General features: G+C 33.3%; 1 protein-coding gene across 4 annotated transcripts in view; it reads right to left on the bottom strand.

The window, feature by feature from the left end:
- Positions 1-19,833, bottom strand: part of BIRC6 (baculoviral IAP repeat containing 6) — a 207,505-nt gene that overhangs the window by 114,327 nt on the left and 73,345 nt on the right. For all 4 annotated transcript variants that reach the window (XR_006734659.1, XM_045549348.1, XM_045549350.1 and 1 more), the window contains 14 exons: positions 17,902-18,036; positions 15,507-15,694; positions 14,437-14,751; positions 14,097-14,196; positions 11,503-11,717; positions 11,135-11,343; positions 10,467-10,813; positions 9,654-9,873; positions 8,988-9,121; positions 8,170-8,307; positions 6,694-6,821; positions 2,764-2,895; positions 827-1,042; positions 57-240 (listed from right to left, as the gene is read on the bottom strand). Coding sequence is in view for 3 of the 4 variants with exons in the window: in XM_045549348.1 (XP_045405304.1) it covers positions 57-240; positions 827-1,042; positions 2,764-2,895; positions 6,694-6,821; positions 8,170-8,307; positions 8,988-9,121; positions 9,654-9,873; positions 10,467-10,813; positions 11,135-11,343; positions 11,503-11,717; positions 14,097-14,196; positions 14,437-14,751; positions 15,507-15,694; positions 17,902-18,036 (2,661 nt within the window). In the remaining variant the exon portion in view is untranslated. The remainder of the gene's footprint in view (positions 1-56; positions 241-826; positions 1,043-2,763; positions 2,896-6,693; positions 6,822-8,169; positions 8,308-8,987; positions 9,122-9,653; positions 9,874-10,466; positions 10,814-11,134; positions 11,344-11,502; positions 11,718-14,096; positions 14,197-14,436; positions 14,752-15,506; positions 15,695-17,901; positions 18,037-19,833) is intronic.

Genomic DNA, 19,833 nt, shown 5'->3' with positions numbered 1-19,833 from the left:
TTGAGCAATAACAAGCTAATTCTGACATACCCTATAAAAAATAAAGCCTGACAAACCTGCTAAAATATCCTGTAGCATGCAAGTTAAGGAATACTGAGCCCAAGCACCACCCCAAGATATATCTCCTCTATTGAAGTCAGTTCCAACCAAAAGCAATAGCAGTCTTTCCAGCTGGGGTTCATTCACAATCTCACACAGATGAATAGTTGGCCTTGTGGCATTCGCAATGCGTGCAAGAACCTGTAATATATTTCATAAAATCATAATCTTAAATAGCAATTACATATGTTTTTTCAAAAACTAACAGAAATCTATCAATATGTTAGCACTGGAATAATAGTTTTCAATACTCATGTATGATTCTTCTGTCAGAATAATCACTTAAGAGGGAATGCAAAAGAATGTAATTTCATGAAACAAATATTAAAATCTGATTTAAAATCTAGTTGAAATAGTTAAAAATGATTTCAACAAACTGAATATACTACATTAAAAGTCTTTCATTAACTTAATGACATTTATTTGCATATTTCCTATTTTAAATAATATAAGAAAGGTAGGTTGGAGATAGACAAAACCGCATTATCTACATTTGAAACTCTCAAGTTTTAACTAAAGTAAAATATTAATCAGGTTTTCTTTGAAATAAGTGGGGAAAAAATTAAATCTTTCCAGATATAATAAAAAACTAATTAACTGCACATAAAGGAAATCCCAAAAAAGTACTATTATTTCTTTTAATCAAAATCAATTAAAAACTGTGTCCTAGTTCTTTTTCTTACCCTGTAAATTTATACTTATAAATAATGCCTAATAGTTTACTTACCTTACAAACAAATAATAAGAGATCTGCATGACATGTAAAATCCATGGAGAGGAGAAACAAAACAAGTTTCTGGACAACTGAGATACAACGTTCATGGGCCAGAGTAAATGGAAGTGGTTCTATCTCTGGACTTTCTTTTGTTGTTGTAACTTCTGTATCTAAATTAGAACGGGACCATTCTGCTGTCCGACGTAATCTAATTAAATCCTTAAAGTGCTGCGTGCAAAAATTTACAGTATTTGAATCAATGCTTAATAAATCTTTTAAAGTACAAATTTATATAATGAATTTATTAATGTATTCACTCAGAAAACTTACAACTTCTAAAGAACAAAATTTTTTGATTACACATGAGATTCAAAAGGTAAGATTATTAAAAGCTATACTGACCAATATACCTTAACTCCTAGTTAGCTTTAAGATACAGAATATATAACAGAATTTGAAAAAAGGGAATTTCTACAGATATGTAGTATAGGTAATTTCTTAAGTTGTTAGGTCAAATCTAACAACTTAAATAAATATTAACAAAACATCCTAAAATAATTCACAGAAGGTTGAAGATACAGAAAACCTTAATTTTTAAGTACAAAGTATTAATTCAAGTTATTTCCAAATCTGGTAGAGTAAGTATAATTGCACATTTATAGAAAGAATACACAAACTTGGTTGCTATATATAAATGTCATTCCCCCAAATTAAAAAAAATTTCATATCAAATTTTTTAAAAGTTTTATTTACAAAACACTTGAACTTCATTTTTCTTTTGTTTTTTTTTTTTGAGACAGAGTCTCACTTTGTTGCCCAGGCTAGAGTGCCATGGAGTCAGCCTAGCTCACAGCAACCTCAAACTCCTGGGCTCAAGCAATCCTTCTGCCTCAGCCTCCCAAGTAGCTGGGACTACAGGCATGCCCCACCATGCCCGGCTAATTTTTTATATATATGTTTTTAGCTGTCCATATAATTTCTTTCTATTTTTTAGGAGAGATGGAGTCTCACTCTTGCTCAGGCTGGTCTCAAACTCCTGAGCTCAAACGATCCACCTGCCTGGGCCTCCCAGAATACTAGGATTACAGGCATGAGCCAACATGCCCAGCCTTGAACTTCATTTTCATTTAGGAAGGACATGCTATGGCCCGGCACCATGGCTCACACCTGTAATCCTAGTACTCTAGGAGGCCAAGGCAGGAGGTGTGCCAGAGGCCAGGAGTTTGAGACCAGCCTAAGCAAGAGCGAGACCCCACTTCTACAAAAAATAGAAAAGTTAGTTGGGCTAGGCAGCATGCACCTATAGGCCCAACTACTCAGGAGGCTGAGGCAGGAGAATGGCTTTGCCCAGGATTTTGATGTTGCAATGAGCTATGACGACACCACTGCACTCTAACCCGGGCTAAAAAAAAAGACATCTATACTGGAGACTTTTAGCACTACTAGATCCAAAAGAAGTTTCACTTCTAAGCTCAGCCCCCAAAATTTTCCAATAACAAAACTAAAAGGAAAGGGAATGCCAAAATTTTCACTTTACATATTAATTTTATTTAATTTTATTTTTATGGCTGACACAATGGTATTTACAATCATGTTATATATTTTTGTATTATAATATGGAAAGAATAAACAGCACTGTCAATGCCACATTATTAAAACTGTACATTCCATTGTCTTTTATCTTCAATTTAATTCAATCCATTTTGAAAGTAATACACCAGAATAATACCTGAAGTCCACTTTATCATATATTTCCTTGAGTTAAAATGTACTTCACAAAAAAAAAAAAAAAAAAAAAAAGCCCAGGGTAGATTGATTTTTGTCTTGATAAACAGAATAACATATATTTTAATTTCCTGGTAGTTACTAAAGATATTTCACTGCTCGAATAATTTAAAATACTAAATGAAAAAGTGATCTTTCTGAGGCAGTTAAAGTCTAGATAATACCTTTGAAGTAGCCTGCTTCAGTTTTGCTTGCTCCACCAGGAGTTTATAGGATGATCCTTTGTTACTTTGTATTTTTTCTTTTTCCATCTGTTCCACCAGAGCCTTCTGTTTTGCTTTTAATAGGTTAAGTTGCTTTAAAAAATAAACAAACAACTTAAAATTTAAAATGTTAAAAACAAAAAAAAGTAAGTTATTATACTCCTCACAGAATTCATACATCAAATTAATGGAATAAGTAAATCCTTGAAAGATCTAGTAATACAATTTTAACTGTGCTGATTTTAAAAAAACAATCATTTCAAAATCCTGACTTCAAGATCTCTCCATGTTATCATTAAGATCTCCCTTAACCCCATTCGAGAAAGGAAGTAACTAGATGGCTTTCTTACATAAGCTACTAAAGAAATTGAATGATAGGTATTTTTTAATAGAGGAAAAGACATATTTTGCTTTAAATAAACATATAGGAAAAAAATTTTTAATCCTTAATATTTCTTAGCTTTGCTTTTTTTTTTTTGTTGTTTGTTTGTTTTTTGTTTTTGAGACAGTCTTACTCTGTTGCCCAGGCTAGAATGCCGTGGCATCAGCCTAGCTCACAGCAACCTCAAACTTTGCTTTTATGGAAATCTCCCTCAGGAATAATCCATATTTTTAATATGTCTATGGTTTTAATTAAAGTTTTTGAGATCACTGTAAATTCACATGTAACTTAAGAAATAATAAAGGTGTGCCAGAATAAATTAAGAAATAATACAAAGATTTCTTGTACGCTTTACCCAATTTTCCCTAATGATGACATGTTGCAAAACTATAGCATATCACACCAAAGTATTGACGTTGATACAATTCACCAGTCTTACTCAGATTTCTCCAGTTTCACTTTTACTCATTTGTATTTCTGTGTATTTAATTGTGTACACCCCTACACATCAGCTAATGTATCCACAGTAACGTTCAACGTTGAAGAGTTCCATCACAATATTCCCTTATGTTGTCGTTTAACTATACCTAGCCTGCCAATCCCATCTCTCCCATCCCTAAATCCAGGCAATCAATAATATGTAGCAATGAACAAATAGACCAAAGGGGGAAAAAACTCTCTGTCATAAAGACCTTACAATCTTCAATTGTTGAATCTTAAGAACTGTTGAATGACTTTCCCATGTACTCATATACACCGAAAGTTACTTTAAATAAAATATTACTACAAAGGTTTATTTATAACCAAAGTTATAAATGAATAATATTTTAGCTAAAAACTTAATAAATCTACCTATTCAAAGAACACTTCCTAAATTTCTACTATTGACACATATTTTTTATATAGGGAAAAAATACTAACTAATGTTATAAAGAAAAATCCACTTGGCTGTTATCTTCACAGATGAAAAAAAATGTATCCCGGATTAAAACAAGCTTGCACATATTTTAATAATAAAAATCAATTGAGAAGTTAATTACTCTAAAAATCAGTAGTGTCAGAAAGTAGTTTCAAAAGTTCTACAATTAACAAATACAATTATAATCAAGATTAAAATTTTTAATTTATTTTCAAACTAGTTTTATTTATTGTACAAATATGTTTTCCCTAAACTATTTGATAGTAAGTTGGCAACCTGATGTCCAATCACCCTGAATACTTCAGTGTATAATTCCTAGAAACAAGAATGTTCTACAAGGCCGGGCATGGTGGCTAACGCCTGTAATCCTAGCCAGGCGGGCGAATCATTTGAGCTCAGGAGTTCAAGATCAGCCTGAGCAAGAGCAAGACCCCATCTCTACTAAAAAAAAAACAGAAAGAAATTAGCTGGACAACTAAAAATATACATATATAAAAAAAAAAATTAGCCAGGCATGGTGGTGTATGCCTGTATCCCTAGCTACCTGGGAGGCCGAGGCAGGAGGATCACTTGAGCCCAGGAGTTTGAGGTTGCTGTGAGCTAGGCTGACGCCACAGCACTTACTCTAGCCTGGGCAATAGAGTGAGACTCTGTCTCAAAAAAAAAAGAATGTTCTACAAATCACAACACAACCATCACAGTGAAAGAAGTTAACAGTGATGCTCAAATACCATTTATTCCACAGATCCCCGTCTTAAGTTTTGCCAACTATCCCAACATAGTGCCCTTCATAATAAAGAATCAAAACGGTAATATTTTACAAAGAAATATCTACTTTTTTATGTGCTAGGTTTTGTTTTCCTTCTTTATATCCTAAAGTAAACACAGCAAGCATAAACATTAAGTGCTCAATAAATTTTAGCCATATTTGAAAAGATATTAATTAGTACTGCCTAAAATTGGTTAAGAGTCTCAAAAACAAAAAAGGAATTGAAGAAGCTTTACATCATTTTTCTTGCAAAACTCATAGTTGAAAAATTCAGCAGTGAAAAATAAACAGCTTTGTGCCAAGCCTACCTTTAAAAAAAGGCCCAAAGCTTTCATAAATATGCCAGATCTAAAGACTTTCATGTAGAATCTCATTTCATCTTAAAGCAATTATATTTTTAAACTACTACATATAACACACTGGGGTCTATATCGGGAATCAAGGATATAGTTTATATCCTTTGAGAACTGTCCTTCTCTAGGAGAAAGAAAAAGACACTTTTTAAAAAGGAACTGTACTAAAGTACTGGCTCATGTGAATCTGACATCAGCTATAAACTCACTTCCACACATAGAAATGCACATCAAATAAATTTTACGTGTAAATTTAGAAGAGATCATGTAACTAACGTAGCCCATTTATAGAAACCACAAAGATTCAATTATCCTGAAATAAAACCACATTCTAAAATATGACATTCTGTTAAGGAGAGAAAAAGTAAGAAAGAGAGAGAATGTATAGGTGTGCACTAAAAAAGTAAAAAAACGAATATAAATACTATATAAATATCCATATTTGTTTATATTTCAAAAAGAAACAATAGAGAAAATGAGTCAAATACTGATGGGTTAATCAACAAAAAATGGATAAACAGATTTTCAAAGAATGTAACAGTGGTCATAAATAAAAAAGAATAACTGATATACTACTCAACATAGATAAATCTCAAAACACCATTGTGAGCAAAGAAATCACATACAAAACAGCATATACAGCACAATTTCCTAACAATACTTTAAGAAATCATTGACTCAAAGTGAAATGAACAAATCTCAAGTTAACAAAAGAATATCTACAAAAAGATGAATATAATAAAAGGAAGAAGACAGGACACACAGGGAACATACTGCATGAGGATACTATTCTAATTCAGAAACCAGGGACAACCTCTTTAAGGAAGTGAATATAAACTAATAACTGAAACATAGGTTAGGTTATCCAAGCAAAGAAGTAAAGCATACATAGTTGGAATGAGAACAACTATTAGCACACACAAAAATTCCTGAATAAGAACACTGGTGTGAGTGGTCCTTGGAACTCAAACTCGATATGGCTCAAGCATTCAGAAAGCAAAATTGAAACCTGCAAATTAGATAGAGGAGGAGATGATGGATACCCTAAAACCATGTGAAGGAGATTTGACCTTCATACAAAGGTCAATTGAAAGCCACTAAGAATTTAAGGAAGGAATGATATGATCAGGTTTGTATCTAAAAACAAAGGACAGCATGGAAAATGGATTAGATTAAGGAAGAACAAAGACAGGGAGGCCTTTTGACTAGGCAATAGATAATGGTGACCTCACTTAGAATAGTAGTAATAAAGATGGAAAAAAGTAAAGTTTACAGAACATTACCAAAACTCTATAAACTACCTATTACTGTCATTTTACAATTAAGGAACCTCAGTCCCCAAAGTATTAAATAATTTTCCTTAGCTAAGTAGCTCTTCAAATACCTAGGATCTCATGGCACATCTATCTCATGCAACCTCTAAAACAATAATTTCAAACACTGAAGTATAAAATCTAGTGGTAAATACCTGTTTATGATGAACAAGCTGCTTTCTGATTTTTCTGGAATATAATCTATCAAGGCTACTGCTACCTTTGGAAGATCTATTTAAGCTCTGAGTGTGCAGATTGTTGTTAATAAAACTCCACTGATTACCTACAGGGGAAGGAAAAGTTTTATTAATAATTCTGGTTAAATGTGATTTTAAAGTACCTTTGATATCCAGAAAACACAAAACAAAATTATACATGTGTCAATCATGACAATGCAGTTTTAAAGAAAATTAAGGAAACCATTGTAAAGAAGTTGCTAGAAGATCTCATTCTAGAGAGGTTACATAACTATCATTGCTCCAATCTAGACCCCAAATGATTTTAAGACCAGAGTTCTGTCTCCAGTCTTTCCTTCAGGATAACAGCCATCTTCCTCCACAATTGTTTAAGATTAATCTTAAACAGAGTTTTGATGATGTCATTCAGTTCTAACAACAAATACTCACTATTGCCTATTTCAAACACAAGCTTTCATGCAATGCAGGGACCAAAAAATGGTACTCAACAAACTGACTAATCATTGCCAAAATAAGGTTGAATAGTTCAAAAACCAGTGTGTATAGCTACATTTATTGTCTTTTTTTTAATATGTCCAGACTATTCTGTGTCATTCTTTTTGTCAATTTAAGCCCAATAAAACACTTTATCCATCTCCAAACCTAGAACATCTTTTCCTTAACCTAAAAAATCTTTTCCTCTTCTCTACTATCCATTTAAGACTTAGTTCAAATTCTTCAACCTCTAAAAAAACTCTTCCTCCACTGTATTCATAGTATTTAAGCAATATAAATAAAAACTAATACTTGTAACACTGTTACATTCCAAGTTTATGTCATAGTTTTAATTGTGTATCTTACCTCTATATCCTATAACTACAGTAAACTGACCCATAGATATACATTATTTGTTTTTAAAAAGTCAGTATCAAGAAAATTCTCCGTACATGACAATTTCCCATCATCTTCGAAAATATGTAAGTAATTTATTCAGCTATAAAACATGTCAAGGGAGCTTTTTAACACCACTAGGATCCTGACAATGTATAAAATTCCAAATTTTATGGACCTCAATGGCTGTGTTTACAAATTAGATTTAGCTATCTCAAATCCTTATACCAAGAAAAAAACTATGAGAACTCTTCACAAATTTCCCTTTCATAACTCACTTATATGCATGTTACTTTAAAATGTTTAAATTAGCATACAGGAAAAAACACTGTGAAAGACATAGTTGTATTTAGAAACTAAAAGTCATGTCCAGACAATTGAGCTTGTCTATAAAGTCCATCAAGTATAAATTCTATCTTTAAATATTATAGATTCTTACTAAGGTTAATTCATATTTTCCATAAATTACATACAGGTGGAATTCTCCAGGCCAATAGCCAGTTCTGGAATAACAGCGTAGTCACTCAAAATCCCCACCAACATATTATTATAAACTTCTGATACCTGTCAGAAACCTCTCCCTGTCTTTACCATTCAAAGGTTTCTTTGCAGCTGCTGCTTCATCTTCAACAGTTGCCACATAATCCAGCAATCTGGACACCAGCATAACCACCCAACTGATCATGGGAATATCTAGTACTCCTATACAGAGATGAGAGGAAAAAAAAATTCCAGGTGACTTTGAGTTCTAATGAGTTCTGATAAAATAACTGATAAAATATGATAAACATATCATATCACTACTAACACTAATATTTACATATAATGAGCTTCAAAATTAGGTACCTACAACCACAAATTGAGTAGAACGTCAAATCTAATGAAACAAAAATGCTTCGTGGTACAAAACCAGATTAAGTGTAGGATGAATCCAAAAAATAATTTATGAGCTAGAAAGGTACAAGGTGCTATTCTTAGACTCACAGGTGACTAAAGTAAGATCTGTAACTCTAAACTTACAATTCATATAGTACTAAATTATGTTCTAAAGTTTTTATTCCTGTAATAATTTCCTTGCTCAAATGAAACTCATTATCATTGACCAGAAAAGCCACTGTCCCTTAGAGCTTAAATTTATATAGGGAAGTTAGATTTCAGTTATGATAGTATAGGAAAAACATACTAAGTTCAAACAATGAAAAGGTATTAGATTTAAAAAGTAATAACTATATTATCACATGAAGGTTGCTCACTCTAAAAGGCCTAAAACATAAAAATATTAACAAAATGTGCTGCAATGAATACTAAAAATAGAATTTCAGAAATTTTATAAAAGCAATATTTATAAGAATCTTATAAAGAATACTGTTTTATATTAATACCTTCTGTCCTCCTATGCATGGGTAACTCTGGCTGAAGAGGTGACAATAAATTATCCAAGAGGTTAAGCAAGCTTTCTAACACTCCGCTATTACTAAGTGATCGCTGACCAATGCAGGAAAGTAACATGAAGACCCTAAAAATATATATATAAAGAAAATACCCATTAAGATTCAATTTAACTGCTCAATTTTTTAAAATAATTTACACTGAAATTTAACAAAGTAATGATAAAATGTTTTGTTTCCTAAACATCATCATATTTCACATGGGGTAAGCAAGATTTATATCTGAATGTATGATGTTAAAATTAGGATTTTTTTTCTAACTATTGGTTATATTAATGTTATCAACAAGAAAATGAGGCACAGTGAAGAAAGAGAACTTTATTTTAGCCTCAAAAAAGTAAGAATCTGATAGGCAATATTTATAAACATAGATCTCTAAACTCTAATGTTTTTTTCAATTACATGAAAACTAAAGAATATAGACTAGTTGTATCATGAATAATCTCAGTGCCTTTTGATGGGCATTTCCAAAATGCTCAGAAAAACTGCTTCATTTTTGCCACACTTAGTATCCACATAAATGGGATTTCAAAATCTGACCAATGACTATGAGAAGCACAAATCACTAATAACAAATACCTCCGATATTTTCTGACCTACCTATCCTGTGGAAAGATGAGAAGCTGCTCTGAATTGTACAATTCCTGAAGAACATTAGAGAGAAACTGACCCCACCATCTTTCACCACCACATAGTTGAACAAGCAGAAGACCAGTATGTAATCGTATCTTTGGGGTTCCACTGATACACAAGTGTTTAAAGAGCTCTTCACAGGCCTGGGCATGAAATGTGCTCTGCAAAACTGCAGGAACAGAGTGTCCTATTATAAGAAAGAAAATAGTAAAATATCCTATTTAAGTGTATGATGTAATATGAAAATCAGCATGCTTGGATAACACTTTCTGCTTTACTAGCAATCAGTGGACAATTATATTGTTTTAGTATGCTATTTATTTACTTCTCATACGTAGAAATTTAATTGTTAAATACTTAAAGAGGAATAAATTATGTTTCTTGTCTATGGAGTTGGGTGTATCAGGGTTGAGAGAGAGAGAGAGAGAGAGACTGATGATCAAAAATAGCTACTGGCTAGAAAATGATAGTTCTATATTAGGTTAGCAATTATGAAGTTTTCACTGTTGAACTTTTAAACAATACTTACTATTTTGCCAGTAGCATAATGGCGTGCACACCAATAGCACAAAATCAAAAGAACTCCATCAAAAATTTATTTAAGAAATATTAAAAATAAGTGGAAAAATATACGTGATCTTACACATTTCATATATACTCATATTAGAAAGGATATCAAAATTAACAATACCCAGAAAATATTAACATGGAACCTAAAACATGCAAAAAATCATATCACATGTATTCCCAGCCTCTGAAGTACATAAGCCAAATACAAACCATTAGAAGAGTGAAGAAGGCTGAGCAAAGTGTCCAATAAATATCTGATGATAGTACGTAACTGCTCAGTTGAAGATGTCTGAATTAAATCTTCTGGATCTGATGTTTCACTCAACATCTTCCGACTTGTACCTAGAGCTACTTTGAGTCTCTGCACGGCATTATGAGCCAAATTTAATTGAAGCTGTAGCTGAATACAATCTTGATAAGCAGAAAAAACTCTACTGTCTTCCTCGACTGCCTTGTCTGGTTTTCGTAAAAAGTATTGTGCATTGTTAGCACTGTTGAGAGGAGGAAGATCGATACTTTGCAAAAGAGTTTCCAGACGATGACAAGCCAAATTGTATCTATAAGTAAAAAATGAATAAACAAAATACTTCCTGCAATATTCTCTTGATATACATGTACAAATACTAAGAATTAAATCTCTAAAACATAACACACAACCATTTTAAAAGAATTACTTAATTGCTAATTACAGTACTAATAAATGGAGCCAATTATTTAGTCAGTATTTTCAATCCAGTATTATTGTGATGTACTGGTGTCCCATTTCCTTTTGCTGTTTTCTGTACATCTACAAAATGACATTTTCTTGACAGAAATATAAGCAAGATATATACAAAATACAGTTTCAATAAGATTGTAATTTACAATTTTATATTAACCTGCACTGTATATCCTCCTGCAGAGCAACCATCATTGCTAAATGCTGGTCAATTTCTGGTTGGTTTGCAGATTCCCCTTCTCCCCTTAGAGGATCATGCATTAATTTCAGTTCACTTTCCCAAGGCAAGATATAGGTATGACCATAGTAAAATCCTAATGGGATTTTCGCTCTGGCATTTGTACTTCCATAACGTCCAATGACGGTGATCTGAAATGAAAAATTATATGTATACACATATCTGCTACAATAAAACTCTGAGCGACGTATTTAAAAAAAGTTATACTTTTTAATCATATATTAAGGCATTTTTCATAACTTGTCAGAAACATGGAAAGTGTGTCAAAGTACTTTCTTGAAGTTCTTTACCTTCATGAACCTGCACACAGGTGGTGGTATTAAGTCATGAAGAATTAGTGAATGGGTGCTTATATCAGTTGCCACTACCAATCGCCTTCCATCCACTTCTTCTCCTAACGTCCAAATGTCAATTGATAAAGAGGCCAAGTCTCCACACGTGGGAATTAATACATCTGTCAACAATATAGGTCTGCCAAAATCCAAGGTCACAAATCTCCTTGCCCCTGTGAAAGAGAGAGAAACAGATGACAAAAAAATATATCAATTAACCAAACAATACACCCAAAAACACTTTGGATCACTCATCTTAAAAAATGATACCAACTCACTATAAACAAGTAAAAATGGCTTGTCAATTCTCATTCAAAAATTGTCTGAAATCTCACATTATGATAGCTTTGGCTTTTTTATATTTATCTTTTGTCTTTTCAAATGTATACCTACAGACAGTCTATGTTAGTTTTGAACTCCAAGACTTAAGTGAAAAATTACAAGAGTAGCTAGGTGTGGTGGTGCACACCTGTAGTTCCAGCTACTTGAAAGGCTAAGGCAGGAGGACTGCTTGAGCCTGGAGTTCAAGGTTGTGAATAGCCACTGCACTCCAGCTGGGCAACAGAGCAAGACCCCCCAAATCTTTAAAAAACAAACAAACAAACAAACAAACAAAAAAGAAAACCAAAAAAAGAGAGTTAAGATGGTTACAATGAAGGTAATCAACTAGCTGTACCTATAAGCTTCTTTAAAACATTAGAGTTAAAAAATTAAATCAGCAAAAGTGGTATGTAAGTTAATTCTGTGAAGTGCCAATCTGATCTTCTTTCAGACATTGGCCTTTTTTTTTTTAAATTATCCAACCAGATGCGTTAAAAATATCAAATTTTATTATTTGATTTTAGTATTCTTTTTAGCCTTGCTTAACATCTTTCAGAGTTGCATACAGCACTGGGGTTAGATGCAAAGTGAGGCCAGGCGCGGTGGCTCATGCCTGTAATCCTAGCACTCTGGGAGGCCGAGGCAGGAGGATCGCTCGAGGTCAGGAGTTCAAAACCAGCCTGAGCAAGAGCGAGACCCCCATCTCCACTAAAAATAGAAAGACATTATCTGGACAGCTAAAAATATATATAGAAAAAAAATTAGCAGGGCATGGTGGCTCATGCCTGTAGTCCCAGCTACTCGGGAGGCTGAGGCAGGAGGATTGCTTGAGCCCAGGAGTTTGAGGTTGCTGTGAGCTAGGCTAACGCCATGGCACTCTAGTCCAGGCAACAGAGCGAGACTCTGTCTCAAAAAAAAAAAAAAAAAAAAAGATGCAAAGTGTTAACTGAAATCATCTGTAATTAAACCACCACTGAAAAATTCCTTGGAAGGTCCTCCAATGGAGACAAACATAGCTTATTTCAAAACATGTTTTTCCCCTGGTATGGACACATCACTATCTCTTTAGCTCAGTAACAGATGAAATAGATGAAGATAAAGCAGATTCACCTCCCTTATTACACACATTACAAGGATAAGTTCAACCAGTGAAACAGAAGGCCGATCGTTAATAATATCATACTTCTGTTTCTTCTTCATTGCGTTGGGGTGAGGGGCAGCTAGTAACCTTACCAGCAACATTTTACAGTGAAGGAAAACAACTACTAAATTAAACCTCTAGGAATAGTGCTATTCTCGATTACACCAGCTTAAAAGAAAACAAGGCAGTTACCAATATTTTCCTAAAGACAAAATTAACAAACAGCAAACAACATAGTTCTCCTCAGGAGGTTTATGTGCTGCAGTCATTTCCATGGATAAAAATCCAGACTGCAGTGTAAACAACTGCTCACGTCCGACAAGACTGCAGAATAACAAATTTTCACTCTAAACATTATAAACAGTAATGGTGTTACCAATAAATGATTATTTGGGCAGAAAATACAATAAGACGTCTGTTTTATCTTTCAAACTCCCTCTTCCAAAAAGGAAACACCCCAATGCAATAAAGCAAATACGGTTTAATTGTTCGTATAATGAAAAGTGCTACAGTGTGCACTATATCCATGTTACTTCCCTAAGGATTTTTTTGACTTCTGCTGCAATTCAAGCACAGAACAGCTGGTAGAATTATAAGGTAAAATTGGCTATAGTTTCTTTGTAAATATGCACTAACTGAAAGAATCTATTCCAATCTCAGTTATCCAGCAGAGAAGCACAAGACAAACTTAGGTAAGATTTAAATTATTCAGAGACCAGTAAGTGCTAATCTTAGTTATTACAACAAACAGTAGTTCTGTCTGCTATTCTCAGGAAACAGTTCCACTATAAGAATGCTAGTTTTAGGAATATTTCCTTGAGTGTAATTTCTAGTGTGACAGTAATTTCAACAACTACGATGAAGGCAGATATTCACATACAGATCAAATCCACTACACAACAGCACTTTTCACACAATTTGGTGAGCACACACAACTTGAACTTTATATAGTGCTTATTCTTGGTAAAAATATACTTACCCAAGAGCAAATGTGATTTATCTGCAAAGGAAAATCAAACTGAAGAATAATGAGTCTTAAAAGGGACAGCAGACTAGGAAAGAAAAATATTTTAAGAAAGTCAAAGATTACCTGAATGCATTCGCTCTATAATAATGGACTGGTGGGGTGGAGGTTGAAGAAAATGTGAAGCATGAGAAATTGCAAGGGCTAGACCAGAACCAAGTGGATTCTAGAAAAGAAAAAAGTATAACTCTATATTGATATTATTCTTGCTCTGTAAAAACCACTAACCATAATATCAAATTAATAAGTCTCTTTTCCTGAGTATTTTCTGTAATATTTTATAAAATAGAATAATCTAATTTGATATATTGAGTTGGTGCAATAAAATTTTGCCTTGTAAAGTTAAAGTATACTTCAAAATATTTTTAAATATTTTAAGCCGACATCTATTTAAAACATAATTTACCATTCTGGACTTGTTGGAATTTTTGTTATGTGCAGCAAGATTGACTGCTGGAGGATCAATGACTGAGCCTGGGAAAAGCTGTGCAAGTTCGGCATTAATCACAACGGAAACTGCTTCGTTGGGTGGAGTGAGTGGTGGAGTCATAAAAAGAGGTGTTGTTTTTGGAGTGGGTGGAATCACATCAGATGGATGAATGAAGAATCCAGGGGCAGCCACTGGGTTGGAAGGCACAGAGTTGTGAACAGGACCAACTGCTGATGCTGCTGCAGCTGCTGCAGCTGTTGTCTGATGTAACTTGGCTTCCAACTTTGCTTTCTGCAAAAGAAGTAAAAGCAACAAATATAGACAGATCCTGTCTACCTGAGTTGTTGGAAACACTACATGGGTATATATTATGAACATAAACAAAAATAACTAGATTTTTATTAAATAAAAATGAAATTAAATCAAAACTGGACTCTACAAATGGAACATTAATTTGCTACATATACTTCACAAATATTTAATATAAAATTTCCTGTGTATTTTAGAACTGGGACTTTCTCAAAACAAAAGTGAAAAGGAAGTAGAACAATTAAATGTAAACAAGGAAACAAAGTTCTGCTCAAAACACTATCAAGAGGTGGATTATCATATTGACTAATCTGATACAATTTCTCACCAGGAATTGCCACAGGTTTCACCACAATGAAATCTATAAAACATTTCTCATTATTTCTAAATTTTAAGTCACTTTAATTTAATTGGTCTTTAAAATTTTTTTTACGTTCTGCACTTCATGGGAATAGTAACTGGTAACTGTAATGATCAAGGGTGTTTAAACAGAGAATGGATTTTTCACAAAAAGTGTCAATCATATTCCCTCAAATATGCACCAAATAAAATGCATTCACAGAATGTTAATGGAGTTAAATATATCACAAAAACTTTACCTTAATTTTTGTTGAAAATGATTAGCTCAGATCGGTCAACCTACTTTCCTTTACGAAAATAATGATCATTTTTACAGTATTTTTTTCAGCTTTTGAAGTTTAGAGACAGCATGAACAAAGAGCCAAATAGTCTCCAACCTGTTGCTGAAGCTTCAAAAGCTGCTGCTGTTTCTCTTGCAGCACCTGTAGCTGTTGCTCGGCTGAAGCCATTGCATGAGAGAGAGACTGCAAAGCTACCTGGGCTGCTGAAGTCAGGGCTGTCGAGGCTTCCCCAACTGTCCCAGATGATAGTCCACCTACTGCAGGAGTAACCCCGAAGGAACTCACTGGCATGAGGCAAGAGGGAAAAAAAAAACAACAAAAAACACCAGGATGAAGAAAAAGTCCACAGAGAAAACATATTCAAATATTTTCACACTATTTTAATATTAAAACTATAGCTAATTTTCATTTTAAAAAAGGAATCTGGAAAGTATAAATAAAGAAATCTTCATGGTTAGAGTATATTGACAATTCTAGTATTCAAAATCTAGGAAATACAGCAAGGACTCCTAAAGCAAAGAAAAATTATAATCAAGTTTACAAATATTTTCGGTATACAAGAAATTTCATTTAATTTTATGAAAATCATCATGAAAAATGAGAATAATCTCATTATACAATTTTTCAATTTCAGAATATTATGGGGGTACAAATGTTTTGGTTACATGAATTACTTTTGTACAGTTTGAGTCAAAGTTATATGTGTGTCCATCCCCCAGATAGTATGCATTGTACCTGTTAGTTATTATACAATTTCAGCATAAGACATAAATTTCCTTTACTAAGTTTTCCTACAGCAACAACATGCCCCTCTCCACTCCCAAAAAAGCTCAAAAAACTTTCAATTATAAGAACATCATTTAAGAAGAGAGATGACACTTATTTCCTCATTTTAAAGCACAGCCTAGACACAGGTAAGGCCTGCACAGAATATGTAAAGCAATGTTTCCTACTATATGCTCTCCGAACACTGAACTGGAGAGAAGCACGTCCCACACACAGTCAAATCTAACACACACCGCTTTCCATGAACATTATCATCAATAAAGGCCCTATGAAATCATGCAAGTTAAGAAATTTCATTGACTTTCTTTTTCAATGTTATTCAAGTATACATTATAAAAGAACCCTTTTTCCATTAAATATTTAGCAGCATTCATGACAAATATTTTGGGAAAAGCTGGGATAAAAACTTAATCCAACATGTCAGCACAAAACAAAAGGTAGAGGCCAACTCTACAGCATAAATATTTATATGATAACAGGACTTCACTAGGAAGGTACATTAGGGAAAAGATATCTGCTATAATAGCATATATTTAGTATTATACGTGCATTAAGTGTTATAATGAATCACTGCATTCAACATACGAACAACCCTATGGGGTAGATATGATAATTCCCTTTCTTAGTTAAGTAAAGAACGGCTCAGAGATATTATCCTGTAAACTCACAGTGGGAGAACTGGGATTAGGACCAAGGGCTATGTGAAGTCAAAGCTAATGCCAGGCACAGGGTTAAGCATGGAACTTACTATCAACTCATCTAATCTTGGAAAGAGCAAAGTATTAGGTATTAATTAGGCAAAGTATTAGTTATTATATTATTATATGCATTAGGTACTATTATAATACCATTTTGTAGATAATAAAACTAAAGCTAAGGGAAGTAATTTGCTGATAAATAATGGAAAAGGGGAAAAATCCAAGCAATCTGACAGCTTATCTTTTTAACGTCTAACAAAGGCTATATTGTGCCAGAATTCTAACAAACTATTTAAAAATCAAGCTATTAATTTCCTTCTATTTTTAGTAGAGACAGGGTCTCACTCTTGCTCAGGTTGGTCTCGAACTCCTGACCTCGAGCGATCCACCCACCTCGGCCTTCCAGAGTGCTAAGATTATAGGCATGAGCCACCGCACCCGGCCATAAGTACAGGTATTTATTTAAAATAATGCCACCACATATTCAACACCCTCAAATAGTGTTTCAGATATTCAAATTTGCTTTATACTAGTTGCAAAAATAGTATTCCCTTGTTATTCATCTCGGATTTCTCAAAGACATCACCAAATATACTGTTCACATTAGATGCAAGAAATAATATGATGCCAAAACTACACACAATATAGACAAAACAAGACTGGTCACCAGTTGATGATTGTTGAAGCTGAGTAGTGGAAAAATGGAGTCTATTTTACTCTTCCATTTCCACTATGTTTGATATTTTCCAAATTAAAAAGTTTCTAAAAGTACACACACATAAAAACATAAGGATTTAAGACTGTTCTGGTGGGGGGGAACTCTATGAATGAAGTTAGAAAAGAATATAAAACTATTTATATTTCTCTAAAATATCCCTCCCACAAACAAATTTCCATGAAACATGATAGCAATGAAACTTATATATAACTGATATTTAAATATTTACACATCACTTTATTACTGCATAAAATATATAATAAAAGAAGGTATATACCAGTAAACGTACTTGCATCATCCCTTTCTATTCTGGTTCCATCACTAGTTGAGACACAAGTAAAGTGCAGGGGTTCAACTTCTAGAAGTCCAGTGAGAGATGTGAAACTACCCTCAGCAGCTGTGCAACTACTGACCTTCCCATTTCCTAATACAGAGAAAAGACAAGTCTTACAATATGTAAAGATTATCTTAAAAGGCAATAGTCATATTGATAATTATAGCTGCTACTCCAATTCTAATTAGAACATACATAAACATACAACTCTTACATAGCACCTCAACAACAGACATGGTATTAAGAAAACAAAACAGTAGATACCAGTTTCCTTGATACAAAAGCAGATTTGCATAAAAGCAACTTAGAAAGTCTTCACATTAATAAGAAACATGAGTAATAGTTTTCTATAACACAAAATTTACATTCAGTAACAAGTGACTTAGATTTTCATTGGGGAAAAAATAATATTAATAAACTAGATACTGTCATTAGCTATCACCCAATCTAATGAGTATGCATAAAATCAGAATCCATTGTATGATGTTAATTACATAAGACACTAAAAAAGACCAAAGAAACATTTTAAAATATTAATAAGAATTATCTATACCTATTTGTATTTTGTATATATATTATCAATTTTCTAGAATGAAGCACACTACTTTATAATCATAAAAATAGTTTAAGCTAGCACAAGTAGTTTTAAAAAGAAGAAAACCACATGGCCACAACATGACCAATAAAACCACAGCAAGACAACTGGAAAGAGGAATATAAAAGAATTCACACGGCCAGGCGTGATGGCTCACGCCTATAGTCCCAGCACTTTGGGAGGCCAAGGAAGGAGGATCACTTGAGCCCAGGAGTTTTGAGACGAGCAGGCAACATAAGGAGACCCCATCTCTACAAAAAATAAAACAAAAAATTAACCAGGCATGATGGGGTGTGCCTGTAGTCCTAGTTACTCAAAAAGCTGAGAGAGGGGGATCACTCGAGCCCAGGAAAACAAAAGGATTCACAGTAACTATGTATATAGTTTGGGAGAACAGGATCATATTCAATACTTTCCAAATTTTCTAGAATTGGCACTCCTTTATACAGAATTCTTTAAAAGACAAAGTGAAACAAAATCCAAAGATGAAACAAATACAGACATATAAAAAGTGTCATCAACAGCTGAAGAACTATTGAATGCCAGACTAAACTGTCATAATCTTGTTTTCCACTGTGCTACTGGTAGCCAGCATAGGGCCTGACATGCTCAAAAAACATTTATTGGGCACTTAATCAATACAAGACTTGGGAGAGAAAGGATAGGCCCCAGTCTTCATGAAGTTTATATTCTGTGTTAGTGGTTATTAGGCATTAAACAAGTATATAACTGATCTTTAAAAAAAAAAGTACAAGGTTTTACTTAAGAGAAACTTAAAGGACTGATAAGTCAAGGGGGCGATCAGACCTAAGTCAAGAGGTAATAAAATGCTTCCCTGATGAAATGACGAGATTCTCAGGAAGAACAGATTTCTATGTATTTATATCTTTGAAGTGGGAAGGCAAAGGGAATAGGAGTGAAATCCCTGCAGTAGGAAGGAACACTGTACATTTGAGGATCTGAAAGAACAATATTACCAAAGAAATAGTCCTCAATCTTAAGATCCCTCTACACAGCTTTAAAATATTAAGAACCCCAAAGAGCTTTTGCTTATGTTGACTGTACTGATATTTACCAAAGTAGAAATTTTAAGATATGGAATTTTAAGTATTTATTTAATAATAAAAAACCCATTAAATGTCAAGAGAAATAGCGTAATTTAATGAAAAATAATTGTTTTCCAAAAGAAAAATAATTTAATGAGAAGAGTGGCATTTCACCTATTTAAAAATCTCTTTAAAATCTGGATTATCAGAGGATACCTGGTCTTCTACCTTTGTGCCTCTGTATTC

This window comes from Lemur catta, chromosome 4 (assembly GCF_020740605.2).
Source record: "Lemur catta isolate mLemCat1 chromosome 4, mLemCat1.pri, whole genome shotgun sequence".
In the NCBI taxonomy this organism is placed as follows: domain Eukaryota; kingdom Metazoa; phylum Chordata; class Mammalia; order Primates; family Lemuridae; genus Lemur; species Lemur catta.
Note: the sequence above shows the minus strand (reverse complement) of the source record. Positions and strands in the feature narration are given on the sequence as shown.